The 18,835-nt window shown below is 47.1% G+C and overlaps 1 protein-coding gene across 1 annotated transcript in view; it reads right to left on the bottom strand.

Annotated features, from left to right (window-relative positions):
• Window positions 1-2,880: 2,880 nt before the first annotated feature.
• The window catches only part of LOC131208642 (cytoplasmic polyadenylation element-binding protein 3-like), a 218,030-nt gene continuing 202,075 nt past the window's right edge, over window positions 2,881-18,835 (bottom strand). The window contains exons 5-10 of the mRNA XM_058201449.1: window positions 17,447-17,644; window positions 10,497-10,609; window positions 5,118-5,328; window positions 4,963-5,048; window positions 4,669-4,875; window positions 2,881-4,544 (exon numbers count right to left, since the gene is read on the bottom strand). Of these exons, the coding sequence (XP_058057432.1) occupies window positions 4,428-4,544; window positions 4,669-4,875; window positions 4,963-5,048; window positions 5,118-5,328; window positions 10,497-10,609; window positions 17,447-17,644 (932 nt within the window). The 3' untranslated portion in view covers window positions 2,881-4,427. The remainder of the gene's footprint in view (window positions 4,545-4,668; window positions 4,876-4,962; window positions 5,049-5,117; window positions 5,329-10,496; window positions 10,610-17,446; window positions 17,645-18,835) is intronic.

Below are 18,835 nucleotides of genomic sequence, written 5' to 3'. Positions count from 1 at the left end.
CATAAGCTTCTCATATTATTACCTTATCGTGTCCGTACTGTGTTGGTTTTGCAACTGCAGAAAAGACAATGTACTTTGCAGCCTACAGTCAGTAACAAACACACTACATTGCCCCTGGCATTAGCGGAGAACACCAACAAAAACCAACCGCTTCTGGCCATAAATGTGTGGCGGCATAAAACTGAGGAAAAGTAAAGCTTCCGTTCCGTTCCAATGATAATCTGGTTATTTCCCCTTGGCGTCCATATAGTTGAGCTACGTGATAAAAGTGATCGTCTAGTTGGAGGTTTAGTTAAAACAGATTTTCCGACGACGGCAGGGCAGAAAAGCACTACTTTTCTCCACCTTATGGTGGCATCGTATCGTGATTTATGGAATTTGCTGTTAAAATTTTCCCATCGTCCTGGTAAGTTCGCAACGTTTATCAGCGTATTCATTTGTAACGGGTTCATGTTAATAGAAACTACTTAAAACGAATTTTGCAACAGTTTCGCTATACTGAAACGAGTAGTAAACGTTTGCCACCAACGATACTTCAAACGGCTGTAAGCCTGTGACTTGAAATTTTCCATACTAACGAAACAACTACTTTTGGGTTTTCTTTTAGCACAATTGTCCCTTTTTGCTAACCTTCGTGTATCGTTCTTATGATTTTTCGTTATTTATCGCTCCTTCGGTATGCTATAAAATTATGTTAATACTTTTGTTATAGTTGTTTCACCGACTGTTGCGATCGTTCCATTGCAACGATCTTTCTACCACTCACGGGATCTGCTCTGCTCAGATTGCAACTCGAGTAAGAAAAGCGTCACGTTGGCGAGCGTGCTTGTGGGTTCGGTTTTTGGCCAATTCACGCATTTGCGAGTGATATTCCCCACAAGTGCGTTGGGTCTTTTTGCTTTTTGTAACATTTCGGATAGCAAACATCTGAACCTTAGATGCTCAGCCCACATACACACACATACAGACACACACAACCTTTGAAGCTGGTACTAGAGCCTTACGCTTAGTGGTTATAGAGTTTAATTTGGTGTCACACACTTGTGTCACCTTTTTATGTTTTACAAAAACACTTCTTCACCCCATTAGCCGAATTCCCAAAAGCTGACCGACAACAAGGGACATCTTAATTCAATTGTGTCTCTCCTGAAGCCACCCCCTTTTATGAGCCACCGTGTACCGACGCCAAAAATATGATACAGAGTGCGATCGTCTGTTTTGCAATAACTCACACGTCTATAATACAGGGACCGATACAGCGACCGGTTTCAGCTTTGACGTAATATGAAATCGTATGTCGGGGCCAATTCGGCTGCATAATAAGCTACGGTTGAACGGAAACCGCAAAAAGTCCATATGGATCAGAAGGTTTGCAATCTTTCAATTGCGACACAAAAAGTTTTGATATGCTCCTAAACTGGCGAGTTAGCTAAATAGCGGGAAACTGGATGAACAAAAGAACATGCCACCGGTGACATGTTGGCTAGTGGGGTTCAATTTGATTTTAAAGGTTGTTCTACCTACGTTTACGAAAGGTTGTACAGACTGACCGACCAATCCGTATGGGATTGAGCATATGGTTGTTTCCAGGAAAAGAATAAAACTACTAAACCCCTTTCCGGTCGCGCACTTTGCTAAAACTATACATGGTAATATTATACACCAGTCTAGATTTTATGTCGCGGCAAGAAGCGTGCCGCATATAATCATGTAGTACTTATGCATGTACGTATGTATCTATGTAAAGTTTTATCTAAATCAGATCGGCTCGTTATTAAGTCCCATGTGACTGGAGAATCGATCGTCTTTTCACTTGACTTCTAACTTGGATTAGATTCGGGATGCGATGCACGACCCCGCCAATGATAAGAGGGATACATATTCGCCGCGCACGCAGATACCGGCCTACAGACTATTAACGATACGCCATCGGCTCAGCATTAATATATCATTTTATGGATTTGCGGTTATATTTGATAACGGGTTTAACTAGCAGCGCTTTGCGTTTTGACAATATAGTTTTTACACTTCTCCATGGCCTGGCACACACCGGTTTTAGCTGCTGTGAATGTGCTGTGCAATTACGTTTCTCACATCAGTTTTCGAGAGAAGAGTTGAGAAAGTGGTAACATAAACCGAAAAACACACAAACCCATACACAAACACACTTGTTTTAGCTACAGCATACTAACATTGTGAGGCAACCTATGTTGTGATAGTGAGTTTTCGGGGAAACTCGTACCGGTTCTCCGCGCTGCAGCTAGGCGGCCAAACTTGAACCTTGCGCTCGTATCCTTTGCAGCAGCACGAATTTGATTTACCTATTACTTTATGTGTTACTGTTATTTTCACTAGCAGATTTCATGTCGGCCTCTCCGGCACTCCACCAAAGTGCCCGCGGCGACACCCAGCCGGTAACGCGTTCTAGAGATCATGCGTGTATTTTTGTTACTTGTTTAAGCTTATAAAAATGGATAACAACGATTTAAAAAACATGAAAAACATGAACGTGATAAAAAAAAACCTATAAAAAGTTTCTTATTACGACAGGGTAAGGAATTGTCGTTCGATTCGATTCGCTAAGCAATGGTTTAGGACACGGAATATGCATATAAATATTTGTACAATACGAAAACAATCGGATATATGAATCGAAACCTACCAATGGCTAGCGTTCCTATGCCCTGCGGCGATAAAAGACGGTTATCATCTATCTAGCTAGAGGATTGAAAAGGTAACCCTACGAGTGACAAGACTTCTCCTTTGGTTTGCAATTTTGAAATGATTACAACCAAGTGGTGCCCCGCGACTCGTCAAAACTGGACAGTATATTGGTATTCACGGTCTGCGGTTAACAGCAGCGGTGTGTTCACCAGATCTTACTAAATCATTTCTTTTCTGTTTTATTTAAACATTCGACAGTCGCTAGTCAAATGTTGTTTCGCTACGCAGTTATTGCACAATTTGCTATATAAAAAATATTACTTTTCTTGGGTTTCTTCAATTATTCATTATCACAAAAATCGATTTATTCATCCGTTTGCCGATGGGCTACGCTTTGTCTTTTTGCTGAACTGCTCTTTGCGATTCAGATTGGTTCGTGCTCTCGGTGCGCTCGAATATCACCATTACCGAACGGTAAAGGGAATGAAATCACTCAACGCGAGAGAGAACCGGATTGGAGGCCTTTGACTGCTGATGGAACGGTGACTATTTACACTGACCTCAAGCCTTTATGTGTCGATGCGCACCGGCAACCCATCGATGCTCATGGAGGCACCTGGTCCGATGCGGAAACAAATTCTCTTTACACTAACGTTGTTTTTCTGTACTTCCTGTGAAATGAGCTCCAAAAGTATATTCTAACACGCTACCAGTCAGCCTGAGGCCGTGTGAGTAGAGCTGTGGGTTTGTTTCTAACCGATTTTCTGAGCGCTCATAGTATTATGCTAAAGCAAAATAACTGAAAACATAAACAAAAATTTACAATTGGTAGTGCCCATCGATCGATCAGATCGATACGTTATTAGGAACGTAGCAAATAAGTATTATATTTGTATGAATTTATACATTTCTAGTTTATACAAAGTTGCAAACATTGTCGTGGCGATTTGTCGTACGAATTGCAAAATAATAAGAAGAAAAAAACAATATTTTTCAAGAGCGAACAGTAATATCTGGGGTTCTGTGGAAACCGCGTCTTGTGATGGTTCGCGCTGCGCAGATTAAGGACTCACGTTTGGCGTTGGTGTGATAGATTGCAGCTTGGCGAGCCGTTGCTTGAGAAGATCTTCCTTCTTAACACCGAGCACGGTGGCAGTGGCGCCAGTAGCGAGATGATGATGATGGTGATGATGATGGTGGTGGTTACTACCGCTACTGCTGCCGCTGCCAACGGCCATAGAAGAAGAGTGTTGATACTGATCAATGGAACTGCAACGATTAAACGAGGACGACGAGGTCGGCGGAGCAAGCGGACCGAGCCCGCTGCCGGATCCAGCTGCCGCTCCAAACCGCAGATGATGGTAGGTGCTGCTTGCACCGAGCCCACCACCGAGCACCGAGTTCGACGACGACGATGACGGTGATGTCGATGACGACGTTAGCGGTGGAGGTCGGCTTAGGTGGTGTTGTCGCGCTTTAGACAGTCCGGGAAGTCCGATCGCTCCACTGGCACCGGCTCCAGTGCCGGAAGTCCAGGGAAACGAGGGCGGCGGTGGTACGTAGCTGGAGGATCCGGAAAATCCGGAATTAGAGCCATTGCCGCTATAATAGACTCCTGCGGATATGGGACCGCTGGCGAGGGACGGGTTGGGTCCAGTGCAGCCGAGGGCCCCGATGGAAGAAGGGCCGGCAGCTCCACCACCCGTCCGCGCCGACGACGCCGTCCTAGCAGTTGCAGTTGATATTGATCGAGGCTGTTGGCGTTAACACCAACGAAAGGGCACCGCCCGGGGCCGGTCGGCACCTTCCTTGACGAGGGGCTTGTGATACTCACGGCCTTCGCGCGCGTGAATCAAGCCCCAGCACTGCTCACAATAATACTGTGAAAAGTGTGGAGAATCAAGCTTTCTGTTATAAGGAGCAGCTCAGAGCTACTAGACCATGGCAATGGCAGTTACTAACTGAATGCCTGCCATGCTAGATTAAGCCCCACTCGTCACTTACCTGAAGACAGGTGACATTGGCACAGAAAAATGGAGCAAATTTGCCACCACAGCGCTGGCCATGACACTCGTCGCACATTTGATCGTCCAAAACGTACGGTTTCACCTCGACACGTTTATCGATATCGCCATGCTGCAGCTGGACGAAACGGGCTGAGATGGCGGCGATGTAGCTTTGCTGGTTGGAAAACGCTACACGTCCGGCGCCCTGCGGAGAAGGAAGAGTTTTAAACGCTTGACAAACATATCCACCTCCGCGAAGCTCGCAGGGTCACGATGGTGCCTGATGATCTACCTTCGGGTACTTCAGCTCCGGGTCGGTGTCGATTCCAGCGTAGCACACACCACCATATAAACGATCCATAATCATTGCCAGCTCATCTGCAATGGGTTCAAAGAGAAGGTGACGGACCGTCCTGGTGGGATCGTGACAGAGATGTGACTACTTACAAGCTTTCAACGGTCTCGGTACACCGCCGACGAAGACGGTCTTTCGAGGATCGAGGGGCATGGACGCGTCCAGTACATAGTCTGCATCTGCTAGCCGCCAGGGACGGATCTGGACCGGTTTGTTCTTGATCGTCGGCGACGACACAGTGATGTAGAGTTTGTCATCATCCGGCACGCACGTTTCGATAAGTTTCTGGACGCCACGCTCCTCCTGCGGGTGGGCGGCGAAATGTCGATCATCCAGCGCGGACAGAAGAAGCAATGTGTTGGACCATTGTGGTCGGTTTGGAACGGGAAGAAACCAATTTGCCAGGATTAATCGTTTGAAAAATCGTTTCTTCTCCCTGACGAGCCGGATGTGTCTCTTCTCTTGGCAATGGCGCGGAATATGCTCCCGGGAGCAACCAGAAATGGCTCCTCATGGGCCGAGAGACAGAAAGAACGGGATAGAGAGCAAGAATCAAATCACCCCGAAAAATACTTGTCATCAATCTTGACCCTGTTGCCTGTGGACTTTGGTTCAATTATCATCGCATCAGTCGTGGGTTAGTCCCGCCAGTTTCGCTTCCAACGACCCGTGCATGCGCTTTTTTCATGATTATATTTTCCGCTCCACACAAGCAAAAACAGCGGGGAACAGAAACGCTTTTTCCGACCGTTCCGACCCCAGCAGGGACGAAGATAATTTAAATAATGAGATTTTTCCTTCAATTAATCTTCTCCTTTTCATGTAGTCCTCGTGTCACAGTGCGAGGGTTTTTCCTTCTTCACACTGGCCCGCCGCCCATCCATCGAGCACGCTAGTAGCTGCGGTTATTTTCATTCAGAATGTTTCAATACCGTAGGCATCACAGCACCGTCGGTTGGGCTGGATAGCGACCAAAGAACCGTACAACAGATGACCGTCAAATTAATTAAATTAAAATGTGTCTCGGACAGGAGCGAGCCCACTCTGCGAGGCGGACCCTGTTTAAAATAAGATGTTTTTCGGCATGCAGTTCCTACCGCGTGGCACTCTTGGGACTGGGATTGGACTTTTCAATAAAGTCAAACACCCCAATCGGGGTAGGTAATCAATAATATTGGGAATACTTTTCTACAGCACGCCGTCAGGCGTGGAAGTTAATGTCGTCAAATGTTGCGCGCTTCACTGGCAGCTTGATTCTGTAGCTACAAAAGAACGCGCGAACTGCATTTTTCTGCCTTCATCTGTGGGGGGGGTGAAAACATTCCGTGCACCAAGCAAGAAGACTGTGTCACCAGCAAACTGTTGCCGTTGGTGGAATGTTCCTATCGTTCAATGTTTATTTTTTTACAAAACAATTTCGCAAACTGCTGGTTGCTCAAGTTGAAACTTTCAGTTTGCTCCAGTGAAGCCACGGAACAAGTGGCGAGTATCGCTCGTCTGTGCTGGTGCTGGATGTGAGAAAAACATTGGAAAAGTGATTAACATGTTTTGTGGGTTCAAGTTTTTCCAACGAAACACACGGCGTCTCGGGGCAGGCAAAAAGGGGAGTTCAAAACAGCGGTCGACAGGGTAGCACGATGTCTCGGTTTTCTGCTCCAAGATGTTTCATTCAAATTTTCGGCAAATGCCACCTGTGACATTGCAGAATGTACAGAAAGTTTGCCAACTCGTTCCGGTGCATTTTCTAGAAAGACGTTCCGTGTATGTGTAGTTTTTTCTTCACATATTTAAAAACAGTCCCCATTAAATGTAGGGAACCAGATGTCATGGTGCTCCTCGCTATAATCAACTTATATGTGGCCGCGTGGTCGGCGAAACACTCCCCATCTGCTACTGCTGGCACTGATTGGCAAGGCAATCATCGAAGGTCCGATGGCAAACATTATCAGAAACAGCGAGCAATTTGTAAAAGATAAAAGCTTCAGCAGTTCCAGAAAAGCCCAAATCCCTCTTGTAAGGCGTGGCAGCGAAACAATGGGAACAATTCAAAGTAAATAATCTGCTGTTTCGTCCCTTTGGCTTCAAACAGACACACTCATTATTTGCTCCTTTGAAACGTGTACCACACAGCGAGCATTGTTTTACGGATTCCGCTGGCCAGCGAAATGACCGACCATCGACGGTCCGATAGTGAGCAGAAGGAACCGAGATTCGGAAAATCGTTTACTGTTCCCCTCTCCCTTTTCCCTCGTAGGCTCGTTTTTGGGAGGGTCGCAAAGGGCAATTGGAATCTGTGGTGCCGGTGCGATGGCGCGGTCGAACCTTGGGGCTGTCGTCGGCCCAAGGAAAGAGCATAAAAGCAACGATAACATAAAAAATGACTCTCGAGTGTGCGCGCACCGTCCCCTGAGAGACGCGGCTTGAAACAGAGCCGGCCAACACTAATGCACAGACGTGGGAGGAGGACACGCGTCGTCGTGTCCTGTGGGTGGAAACTTGGCCGTAAAGTACGACGAATGGCCAGCATTTACGGTGCACAATGGAACCCCACGTCCGATGCTGGTGGCCGAATGTTAGTGATGGAAAAGGGATCGAAAATAAGAAAGCTGTCGCCCCTGCGGCTGCAGCGGCGAGGAGCGCTGCGTAAGGCAAAATCATACAAAGTCACCGTTTTGCGGCGGGTCAGCATCACCCCCTCCGCGCGATGTCAGCGACGAATGGTTGGTGGCAAGACCGTGGCAACACAAACATCGATTGGATCACACCATTGTTTGTCGTCGTCTGCTGTGCTTTAGCGGAGGAACTAGTGTTTGAACCGGAAGGGGAAAAAAGTGGCCCATAACAATGTCTAATTTATCGGTTATTGTCCGGTCGATTCATATCTTGTGAGCGGTATGCTACGAGGGGAAACAATAAAAAAGAGCACATACACACACACAATGGTGTCATGAAAAAGGTTCATCGTTAAGCTACCGGTCTAAGGGTAATGAGACAGAAACAAAGGCCGCGCAAATCCACGTGGAAAGAATCTTCGCAGTGGCGCAACGACAATTTATCTCCTTTATTCTGCGCGAGTCAAAATGGCACCGTTTGATGCTTTCCCTTCCTTAAGAAACAGTGAAATAATGCATTTTAATTTAATGGAAGCAAAGGGTGGTAGCTTCGGGTTGGCAAGCAGCAAACTTTTTCAATGATGAACTATTTTTGCCGCGTTTGCACGGGTCTCCGGGTCTACTTCCCACGATTGTCGTTTGTCTTTGGATGCCGGGGGAGTTCTGCAACACGGACAAGGGCAGGTTCACTTTGCCGACAAGTAGAACCCGGCTGGACAAAGTTAGTGAAAAGGCGATAGGTTTCTCTTCCACAATAAGCTCAGTTTCATTCTTCGGAAAAGTCTTACCGAGCGGACGATTGAGAGCGGCCAATGTCTGCGTGACCCAGCGTGGCTTAAAATTTAATCGCCCCATGATTCGGGTGCCCAATCCAGGGTGCTATTCGTACTCGATCCGTGAAAAGGATCGTGCGAAGTTGCTGAGACAAAAAAAAGCACGATCCGGAAACCCACCGGATCGATCGAGGCAGAAATGGTGACTCCCTTTCTTTGGTGTGTCGCGGTAGAAGAAGTTGCACAATGCCGGGTCGTTGTTTCGTTGCCTTTCTATTAACGGTTTCAGTGTTGAATCTGGAACCAATGGCACAATCGGCGTAAACAGAACGCCGAACGTAGACAGCAGTGACCGTCCATTTTTCCGTCCGTCCTAGTGAGACGGTGAGGTTGGCGTTAGGGCATAGGAGAGAGCTTGGGGAAGGGCGTAGAGTAGTGCCGCGTTGCTCTAATAACTGCACCCTTGGGAAAACAGGCCCCAAGTACGTCCTGCCGTTCGTTTGTTTGGGCAGCAAACTTTCGGCGGGCGAACCGGGGTTCAGGGCAACGGAGGCCAAAGTGTCCGAGAAACCTTTGGCCTGGCTGGCGAAACCGAAGGACATCGAAGCTAAGATTAATCGTTGAAGCGACACGAATCGGTGGTGGTGCGCGGTGTGATTGCTTAGGCGTGATAGTGATTAATTAACTTGCGACGATTGTGATAAGTTGATATATTGGCTTCGGTGGCCGATTTTTTTCACGTTTTCCAAATTTCATTTTTATTCCAACATCGTGTTTGAAAATATAACCAACAGTACAGATAGTTAAAAATGTTTTCGGAAAACTTGTGTACTTTTATGCTGATGCTGAAAGGAATTCGAGTCACCGTAAGTCGAGCAGACCAAACGGATCATTGAAACGGTTACTGATATACCCATAATTTCGAAGCATTGACCCAAAATTACACCAAACAATGGTAAGGGAGTTACCCGTCTCGGCCGATCAAGACCCGAAACAGTTATGCCATCATCGGTAGAGGCAAAGCTTCTTGGAAATAAAAGGGGGGCCATAAGAGTAAGAGAGACTGCAAAGTAATCCTTTGGCAAGCACTGAACAGCTTTTTGTGGCTATGTCTGCCAGCTCTTGGGCCAGTAAAAACAACAAACGTGCTACGTTCTCCCGGCACTTTGCCACCACGGACAGCGCGAAGGTGCTTTCGTTGTATCGCTCGGTCAACATTCACTGTCACCGATCGTGAGCACGTCTGGTGGTTTTTGGACTTAGGACCTGCGCCTGGAAAAGCGTCGTCCAGTGTTGCCCAGTTATGAAGCACCAAGGCAGAGGAGCATCTATCGGTAACTCATAATTCAATCAACGCTGCCATTCATGTTTCATCGAAGGGGTGATTCATCTTTCGCATTTTTCAACGACATCGAAACCAAAAAAACAACCGTGTCCAGCAGAGCAACCGCGCCTGGCAGCAAGCAGCGGCCATGGTCACCATGTTACTTCCTTGTAACTTCCTGCTCTTTCGCGGGGACAAGTTTCCATCAATTTTGCCTTGCTTATCAACGCAATGGCCCGTGGCTGGCCGATGAACGGTGGTCAATGTATCCTGCGAACGTGATTTTCCCTGATTTGTATCGCGCTGTACCATGCTCGGTCGGTCGAAAGGATCGGCCTTCTTTCGACGTCAATGTCGAGTTTCTCGGTAACACCGGCGGCCTAATCCAATTAGCACACCATGGAGCAGTCTGCGTGTTTGGTCAACTACTGATAGCTCCGAGAAACGGTCTTGAGCGTGGTGGTCCAACCATGAAAGATTGAAACAATGGTGCCTACGGCCTACGAGGGCTTGTGCAACTGGTGATAATTATTGGGCTCATCGTTAAAACTGATAACATTTCTACCGGTTTCTGGTTGATGAAAGATTCTGAGTTGTTTTGTCAAATATTTGATACTTTTGTAAACAGTTTTGATGATATTTTAGACTTGTTCTACTCATTACTCAAACGATCAACTCGTTGTGAATTATTCGCGGTGCGCAAGATTCGCTTCGTCTTCACCGCGAACTTGTGCATACTAACGCACGGCCCAGGAAACCTACCTGGAACAGGAGAAATGCGTATCCTTTGGGTGGAAAGTACGATTTCGATTCAGCTTTGTGCGGCCAGTCAACGATAAGGTCTCCATACTGGTTGAAAGATGTGGTAATTTCCTCTACAAAGAAACAAAATAGAAAAAGTTAATCATTCGCGCAGCCTTCTTTTTTGGCTGTCCTATACAATTTTATTTATTGAATTAATAATCCTCCGTGGTTCACCAAACATTCGCGAGAAGTGTTCACTTCTTTAAAAAACAAAACATTGCACAGTTTCGACCGGTCAGAGTTGCAGCTATGTTGTTTTTTGATTCGCTAATCCAAATGTATCCCATAACAAGCAAGTCACCCTGTCCCTGTGCTCTCGAGCAGTCCACTAGCACATCGTGCATCGTTCCCGTGTTGCGGTCTAGAGTCAATAGCGAAACGGCATCCCGGTACCCGTAACAGGTGTAACGAGGAAGAAATAATAAATCTGCTTAAGTAATAACAGCATAATCCCATACACAGTTGGGATTCCTTTGGCAAGACACCGTACGGATATTGTTGTACGGCGTTGCCAATTCGTTTGCAAGAGCCACGACGTTTTGGCAACGACGAAACGACGTTAGGGCTAACGTGGGATGATATGTTTGTTCATTTAATTCCAGTATTATCCCAGTCCATTCCGCGTAACTTGATGCATAAAACAAAGCGGTCGGGATCTTGGCATAACGTATTGCAGGGTTTGCTCAGCATTAAAGTGTTACAAACGATTGGCAGCATGGATTTAAGGCGCACTTCAATAGGAGAATTTGTAAAGAGTTCGAAAGGCGTGAAATATGTACAATAGGAAACAGGAAGGTTTAACGCTGTGGTGGGATATTGAAGAATAATGCATAAGCTGTTGGCGGAGCGCGTTGTAAGTTGCTGTCGGCGGAGGTCTTGCAAACGGAGAGGTTTTGCCCATTGAAATATCGATAAGCTACTATATCGGATTATCAATATTCATGACTAAAGAACTTTTGCGCTCAGGAATTGATGAGGATTGCTGTAGAAAAGGATTCCTTATTATAGTGTCCCCGCCCAAAACAGGGACCCTTACACTACGGTTTGTTTTGGTAAACTTTGTCCATCAATCCGTAACAAACATTCAGCCCAAATGAGAATTCCGAATGATGGTCAGAATCAGGAAATTGATTTCTATCTCCTCTCCCAAACGGTCCATGACAATTCGACGTGGTGGACCGCACTTTGAGGCAGTTATATTTTATTCGACGCATTCCTTTGCGTGGTTTGTTTGCAAACTAGCATCCCTGCATTGTGGACTCTCGTCCACAGGATGGTGTGTTACTTTCTGCTGCTCTATGAGTTAATTACAACATTTATCTCCTGCTAGATGACACCAGCAGACATGGCACACCGTCTGTTATCAATCGGTACACACAAACGACCTGTCAAATCTAATGTGCCCATGTCATGGGCCGGCTCTCCTTCACAGCAGAATTCAACTGACCGTCTCGAGATTCATCTTGCTTTTCGTCATCTCTTCGTTAGTCCGAAGGAGCTGAACTTTTTCTGTCCTTTCCGACGGCTTTCATCCGCGTCCGAGAATGGAACACAAAAGCGATGTAATTAGAATAAATGGAGGGAGATGATTTTCTTTCACCAATGAAAATGGGCCTCACTGGCATGACGAAGGAGCTAACCCCGGGTGTGGGACGATTGAGGCTGAACAGAGAGATAAGGACGTCGGGACGCCGGTACACCATGCGCCAGGGGTCATGCCAGGAGCGTGTCAGAAGCTGGGATCTGCACCGGCGGGACCGGGACACATATTTGCTAACTTAATTTACCATAATAACCATTTTCCAGACATGCACGTTCACCGACTTTCGCACTCACCCTCGGTACCTCGGGGGTGACAGCCGACCAAGGATCCCGGACAAGCTAGTTGCCCCGTAAGCGTTGACCGTAGGGCGAGTGGGTGTCTCGGGATCGTGTCATGATGATAATAACGGACCAAAGTGAACAAGGTCCGAGAGCCCTGGCCTGGGCGTGAATGTTTTGTTTGACCAGCTTAGACGAAGAAGCGCCACCGGTGCTCGGCTATCCACACGCCTGAAGCATCCGATCGGGCGAATGCAGCAGAGCCTGTCTATTACCACTACTTGTATTATAACACTTCCAGGGATTTCTCGTTTCAGTTTCGGCCCACACATCCCGAGCATCCTTTACTACGCCGCATTGCAATGTTCTTTGTTTCGATTTTCATGCGCCAGCACTTTTCTTCCGTTACGATGTTGGTTAGTCCCTTATCGGCCCCGCTCGGTATCGTTGGTAAGTTACTACCATTTTCACACTTTTTGTACAGGAATGTTACCGATGGTTCCAGTACTCCCAAAATATGACCACCACACATTCGGGTTGGCGGGTGTTGCAACGGACTCGAGAATGAAGATTGTGGTGCCAAGTCATGTTACAGCTGTGAAGAATGAGGTAATCGTAGTAAATACTTCTCTTATCTCCCACCTGTTTTGGCATCAACTGGAGCGAGAAATTCGACGGAAGTAATTTATAAACTCTACAGTGACAGGCGACACATAGTAGTAGGCGATTTTACAGTAGTTTGAACACTAATATTGATGATGTGCGGTAATAGGTACAGCTCATGGAAAGAGATCATGAAGTACATTGTACATATTCCTTAATTCCTTTATTTACTGTGAAGTGAAGTTAGGTTGATATAAATTTCTAACAGAAAGCTACAGCATGGACTCTTACATCATTAGAGCACTGCACAAACTTAGTGTCGTGTACTGGAGGACGCTGTTTGTCTAACTTCAAATTTGTTCAAACACAATGTCCATTGCAGAAGCATCGAAACATTTGAGCAAATGGCTTGTTATAATCAAGCTTAACACCCAAAGCGTAGCAGGGAAATGGGCCCATAACTTGTGCATTTCAATTTGCTGTTAGCAAATCGACTAGCTGGGGCGAATAAATAAACAACTACATACCCAGTGTTGAGGGCGTACGAGGAGTTATGATAACACAAGCAAGATCCTCCCCGGTCACGGGTAATGGCAGTGGCGAAATGTGTGAAACAGCGTCATGATTTAGTAGATAGTAGAGCAATTAATTTAAGAATATCGTTTCACTATTGCGAGTTTCTTTGGCGCCATGAACACTTGCTGCCCACTGCGCAGGCATCGGCTGGTGTCCTCTAGTGTGCCGAGAAATTCGCCACCATACCACATCACCAGGCGGACGGAGAGAGCATAAAACGCTTGGCGACAAAATGTAAATGTTGTTTGAATTGGACATTAAGCGGTATTTAATAGATGGCTCTGGTCCGGGCTGCGCGTTTGGCCGGCAACATGACGAACCAGGCGGCCGGCGAAAGTGACGATGAACACTGACAAATTGCCCGAGCTTTCGCTAATGTTCAAAGGGTTCCCTACCACGGCAACCACCAACCGGTCCAAGTGAGTGTCGGTGGGCGTACGGAGGAGAGAATAGTTTTTATGGTCGTTTATTTGATAGCTAGTATTTAATTAAAAAGCTTCCGACATCGTCGTCGTCTGTCATCGTCATCCCCGGATCTTGCGTTGCAGCAAGGACTGCAGTTGACCAACGACGGTGGCAAGCAGTGGTAGCGAGTGGTGGTGAAACCCGCGAATCCGAGTTCTCATTTTGTCCACCGTTAAGTGACCATTCGTAGTCGCTCTAGCGGAAGGCCTGCGAAAGCACTAACTATGGCCCGGCTAAGAGGAAGATAAATTTCTTTTGAAATTTCGTCCGACCGGACGATAAACGGGAAGGTGGTGCCCGTGCCAGACGATTCTTTTGAGCTTTAATTTCACTCCCGTAATGGATCCGTGGACTTTGGGCTCTCAGCAGTCGCGGTGGAACATGGAACAAGAAATAAAGCCGGTTACTATGAAGCATAGTAAAATGGGAGCTACTCTTGAAAGGACTCCGGGCTTATTTGATGTCTTCATGAAACGAACATTTTCGAATAAGGAATAGTCCACATTCCTTTTGAAAATAGTTTGCTTTTCCTGGCTGGACACCGAAACACGAGAAGTTCGTAAGAAAGGGACTGACCCTTGAGGGCTTCAGAGAAACAAGGGTGGCATAGTGTTGGCGATTAAAACAATTAGTTTGAAACTTGTAGGAGTTATCAGGAACACGACTTGCATTGATTAGAGCAGAAAAAACAAGTTGATAAAAAGAAAGTTCATAGCGCGTTTCGCTACGCTTCAATAGTTTGTGAGAAACAATTGTATGTGACAATTTCGTGGATGTTGTTTATTAAGCAAGAACTAAGCAAATGTTGCGTAGAGCGTTGAAAGATAAGAGTAAAATTCAACCGATGGAAATGCCACTGAGTGGTAAATTAACTCGTTTTGGAAGAATGCAAACGACTCCTCCTAGTACGACAAGCTCGCTAAAGGTAACTCCTATCGTACCCAGTCAATTGTGGTGGATGCAATGGTAAAAGTCCCTTCACTTGAAGCCCCTTCTTGCGTCCTGATTACTTCTCCTACAACTCCTGATCAATTCACAGCGCGCCCAGCTGACACTTGAGTACTTCCAATGCTTCCAGTACAACGGCAGAAAATAAATTAGAGTTGGGATCGTCGGCATCGGCAGCGCAGGGCTTAGCGAAGCGAAACAAGGTACCGATAGCGAAACGAATTGTCTGTAAAAAATGAGACGCTGATGAATGTTGGGAGTTTGGGAGATATTTTCGAGAACTTTTGGCAAAATGCGTCGACGAACATCGAAGCGTCCAAACGCGCGTCGATTGGGCGATGAAAAGTTGGTCGGTTGGTCGGCACAGGGTGGTAATTTAATTCATCTCGACGTCTTGTGCGAACACTTTTGATGTTCCGCAGGGGACGTACGTTTTCATTTTGTTACCTTCAGCGTCTTGTACCCCGTGGGATGGAGATTAATCCGATCCCAGGAGCTTACGGCTGAAACGGCAGCGAAGAAACACTACAGAGAGACAGAGAGCCGTGAAGCTTTAAAAAGAGCAATTTACAAATCGGTAACATTTGCCGTTGGGTAATTTGTCTTCCAGGAATCAAAGAAAGCGTCGGGAGTGCATTCCGGGAGCCTCAACATGCACAACAGAACGGGCGTGGGCCGTATTCAAGCATCCTTACCACCAGGACGATTCCTGTCAGTGGGCCGAAGATGGCGCTTACCGAAACCGTCAACTGGTGTTTCTCGAGAGTATCACCGGGATATGGGGCAAAGCAAATTGTTTGCCATTTCACACTTACGCTCACGGGGGTCAGAGCGCCGACAGAGGATGTCAGTTATTTATGATGTTTGCGAAGATGTTGATCCCCGTAAATCATGCTTTTGTTTACGATACTTCCGACAGCGCTGCGTCCCGAACCACTTTGAACCGATGTGAAATTTTTCGAGAAGCTGTCGGAAGAGGCACGGACGGACACGAGGACTTAAAAGTGTTGGATGTAAAATTTACATCCTTCTCGAAAAATAGAGCCCACCAGACCCACATTGTGGATCTGGTGGCAGTTTCGAACGAACGCTCTGGGCACAGCACCGTGGCCGTGTAGCCGGGAACGTGTCCCAGATGACGCAGTAATTCATTAGGAGAAACAAACTGAACCCAAGTCGGCAACAAACATCCACGTGGCAGCCCCAGAACAGGATACTACAGCGTGTCAGGGAGTGTTTGTGTACGTTGGAGAGAGCGGTGACGGGGCGGCCATGATTTCTTGCTTACCAGCCACCACGCTCGTCCGAGGTCCGTGGCGGAAGCGCTTCTTCGCTTCTCTACTCCAGCAGTAGCCGGTAGCGGCGTGTGGAATCCACGCAAAAGTGAGTTTGGCAAGGGATGGTATAGAGTGCAACGATAAATAACAGCAGCCCTGTGCAATTGGAAACATTCCGCACTTGGGGAGTATGTTATGGATCCCCACACACACATCGGGCCAATTGTAACGTTTGAGTTGAGGGTCGGCTGGAACAAGAAATTTGCTACAAGGGCCGGTGAGCAGTGCAGAAAATTATTTTCTCAGCGCAAACAATCGACCATCTTGTGGTCTCGAGTTCTGTGTCGGATTGGAAAACAACAACCAGAAACAGAACACCTATAGACCGGCGTGAGTTCGAGTTCCTACCAACTACACACGCTGCTCCATATGGAGATGGCTGCAGAGGATCTCGGGTGATTTTCACTGTACGCCTCTCGAGTCCATCCATCGTATCGTGGTGCTCGGTGCTCCAAACTGTGCCACAAATTAAATTTCATAGCCAACCTTTTGTTCTCACACTCAAATGAAGCCACCGTAGCCTCGGAGCACCACCGAGAGGAGTGTATCGCACACCTAGCTGCTGTAACTCGTGCCAAGACAGCTTCGAGAATACAATATCTAAGACACATCAAACGCTCAAATCAAAACTCCAGCTCCGAAAGTGAAGCAGAGGAATGCTCTGTAGATGCTTTTAGGGGGGGTTGATGGCCTACTCCATACTGCGGCTACCGTGAGCTAGAATGGCCGGCCCAGGCAGATGCTGGTATTCCGTTGCACACCGAAATCGAAAAAATTTGGAGCGTGCGGCACACCGAGGGCCACCTACGTTCGCCGCAGTTCAGTGACAACGCACGACGCTTTCGAATTTTGCCGGAGCGAACAAAGCAGGCCGTGTGTGATGCGAGCGTGGCGTCGTGCCGAGTGAAGCCGCCATTTGCAGTACCCAAAATACCGAGCCGCTGATCGTAGTAGCCATTGCCATCTGGAGTATTGGTGTAGAGTTTTAGTAATGTCGCCCGGCCCCGAATGCTTCCACGGGGGAGCGTTTGTATAGCCAAGGGGCCTGTTTCGGTGGCCGGCAGCGCGTTTAGAGAAATCTACTACCTTTCGCTTGCGTTTAATTGGAAGGGCTACGGATTAAAACACGGCGCGATGATATTATTGGACAGTACGTACCTTCGTCAATATCCGGCGGCAGACCACCGACGAAAACCTTCCGCGAGAAGCGTTCCGTCGTTTCGGAACCATTCGAGTGCGGCGATGATCGGGCCGGCGAGTTGAGCTGCAGCTGATTGCCTCCGATAAATCCGCCTCCGCCACCATTACCATCGTCGTCATTCAGATGCTCGTCCAGTCCGGTGAAGAAGGGTTTACCTGCAAAACAAAAGTACGCAAAACGCACGTTAGAAAGCTGTTCTCGCAAGCATGGCTACTACCGGATGATGCCGGGACCGAAGAAAACGAAGCAAAACCCGGTACGCACTGCGCAGATCACGAGTCTTGAGCGCCGACAAGAACGGCACCACCCGTTGCCGCAGTACTTCGTAGTTGGTGTAATTGGTGTCGTGAAAACGCAGCATTTTGTAGCGAATGTTCTCGGCTCTGTAAGTGCCAACGGACAAAATCTGTTTCTTGCAAGTACACAGTTCAGCGCAACTATTGCACTTCTTCACTGGTCACTAAGCACTTCTATTGCCTTCGAACGTCACGATGAAACTGAATAAATCCGAGATGTCATTCTTTTGACGTTGTGTGTAACGTGCCGTCTCTTTCGCTCCCACTAGAGCCGCTTGAGGCTGTTGCTGCCGTGTCAACTGCCGATCGGCACACTACGATGCGCTTTAACGCAATCAAGCAAATGCGACCAAGTTCGTTCTTGAAGAGAAAAAATATCCAAATTTTGGTCAATCCAGCAACAAATAGTGCTAGTGCTCACATTTAGAGGCCACGATCAATGAAGATAGCAAACTAGGGCTTCAATTAACACATTGTTCAACATTGCTCAACGATTAAGCTAAACGATAGTTAGTAGCACTTAGTCTAAAAACAGGCCAGGCCAATATCTACATTAATTCTGTTCCTTTCCGCTGTGTAGGCATTTCTCGTTCTAGTGACTGGGAGATGAGACTGGGACTGCCAAACTAAAGCTCTTCGAATCAGTCAAGTTATGTTACGTGTGGGATCCATAGAAAGGCTGGAATCATTCTGTTCTGTTGCATAGGAAAACGAAAGGACATACGACGGGTTCTGTGGGCCACATCAACCCACAATGGCTCCAATAGCTGGCGGTTGCAGCCTACACCACTGCGTCTGCAATTTCCCATTTCCACTCCGTCACCAACCTACGATTGAGACCTAAATCGTGTTCGGCGGGCGTGTTGGCTATAACTTTTATTCGCTGGGAAATCAAACGGCGAAAAAGAGTGTTAGCAATTCCCTGATCCTAGTTCCCGTGCGAGCACCGCTGGCAAAACCAAACAGAGTGTTGCGTGGAGCACCTATTACAGAGGCTATAATCAAACGATTTTCACAATTAACTCTGCGCAGTCAACGTGGAAATCGACA

Source organism: Anopheles bellator, chromosome 2, assembly GCF_943735745.2.
Source record: "Anopheles bellator chromosome 2, idAnoBellAS_SP24_06.2, whole genome shotgun sequence".
NCBI lineage: Eukaryota > Metazoa > Arthropoda > Insecta > Diptera > Culicidae > Anopheles > Anopheles bellator.
This window is presented reverse-complemented; position numbering and strand designations above follow the sequence as displayed.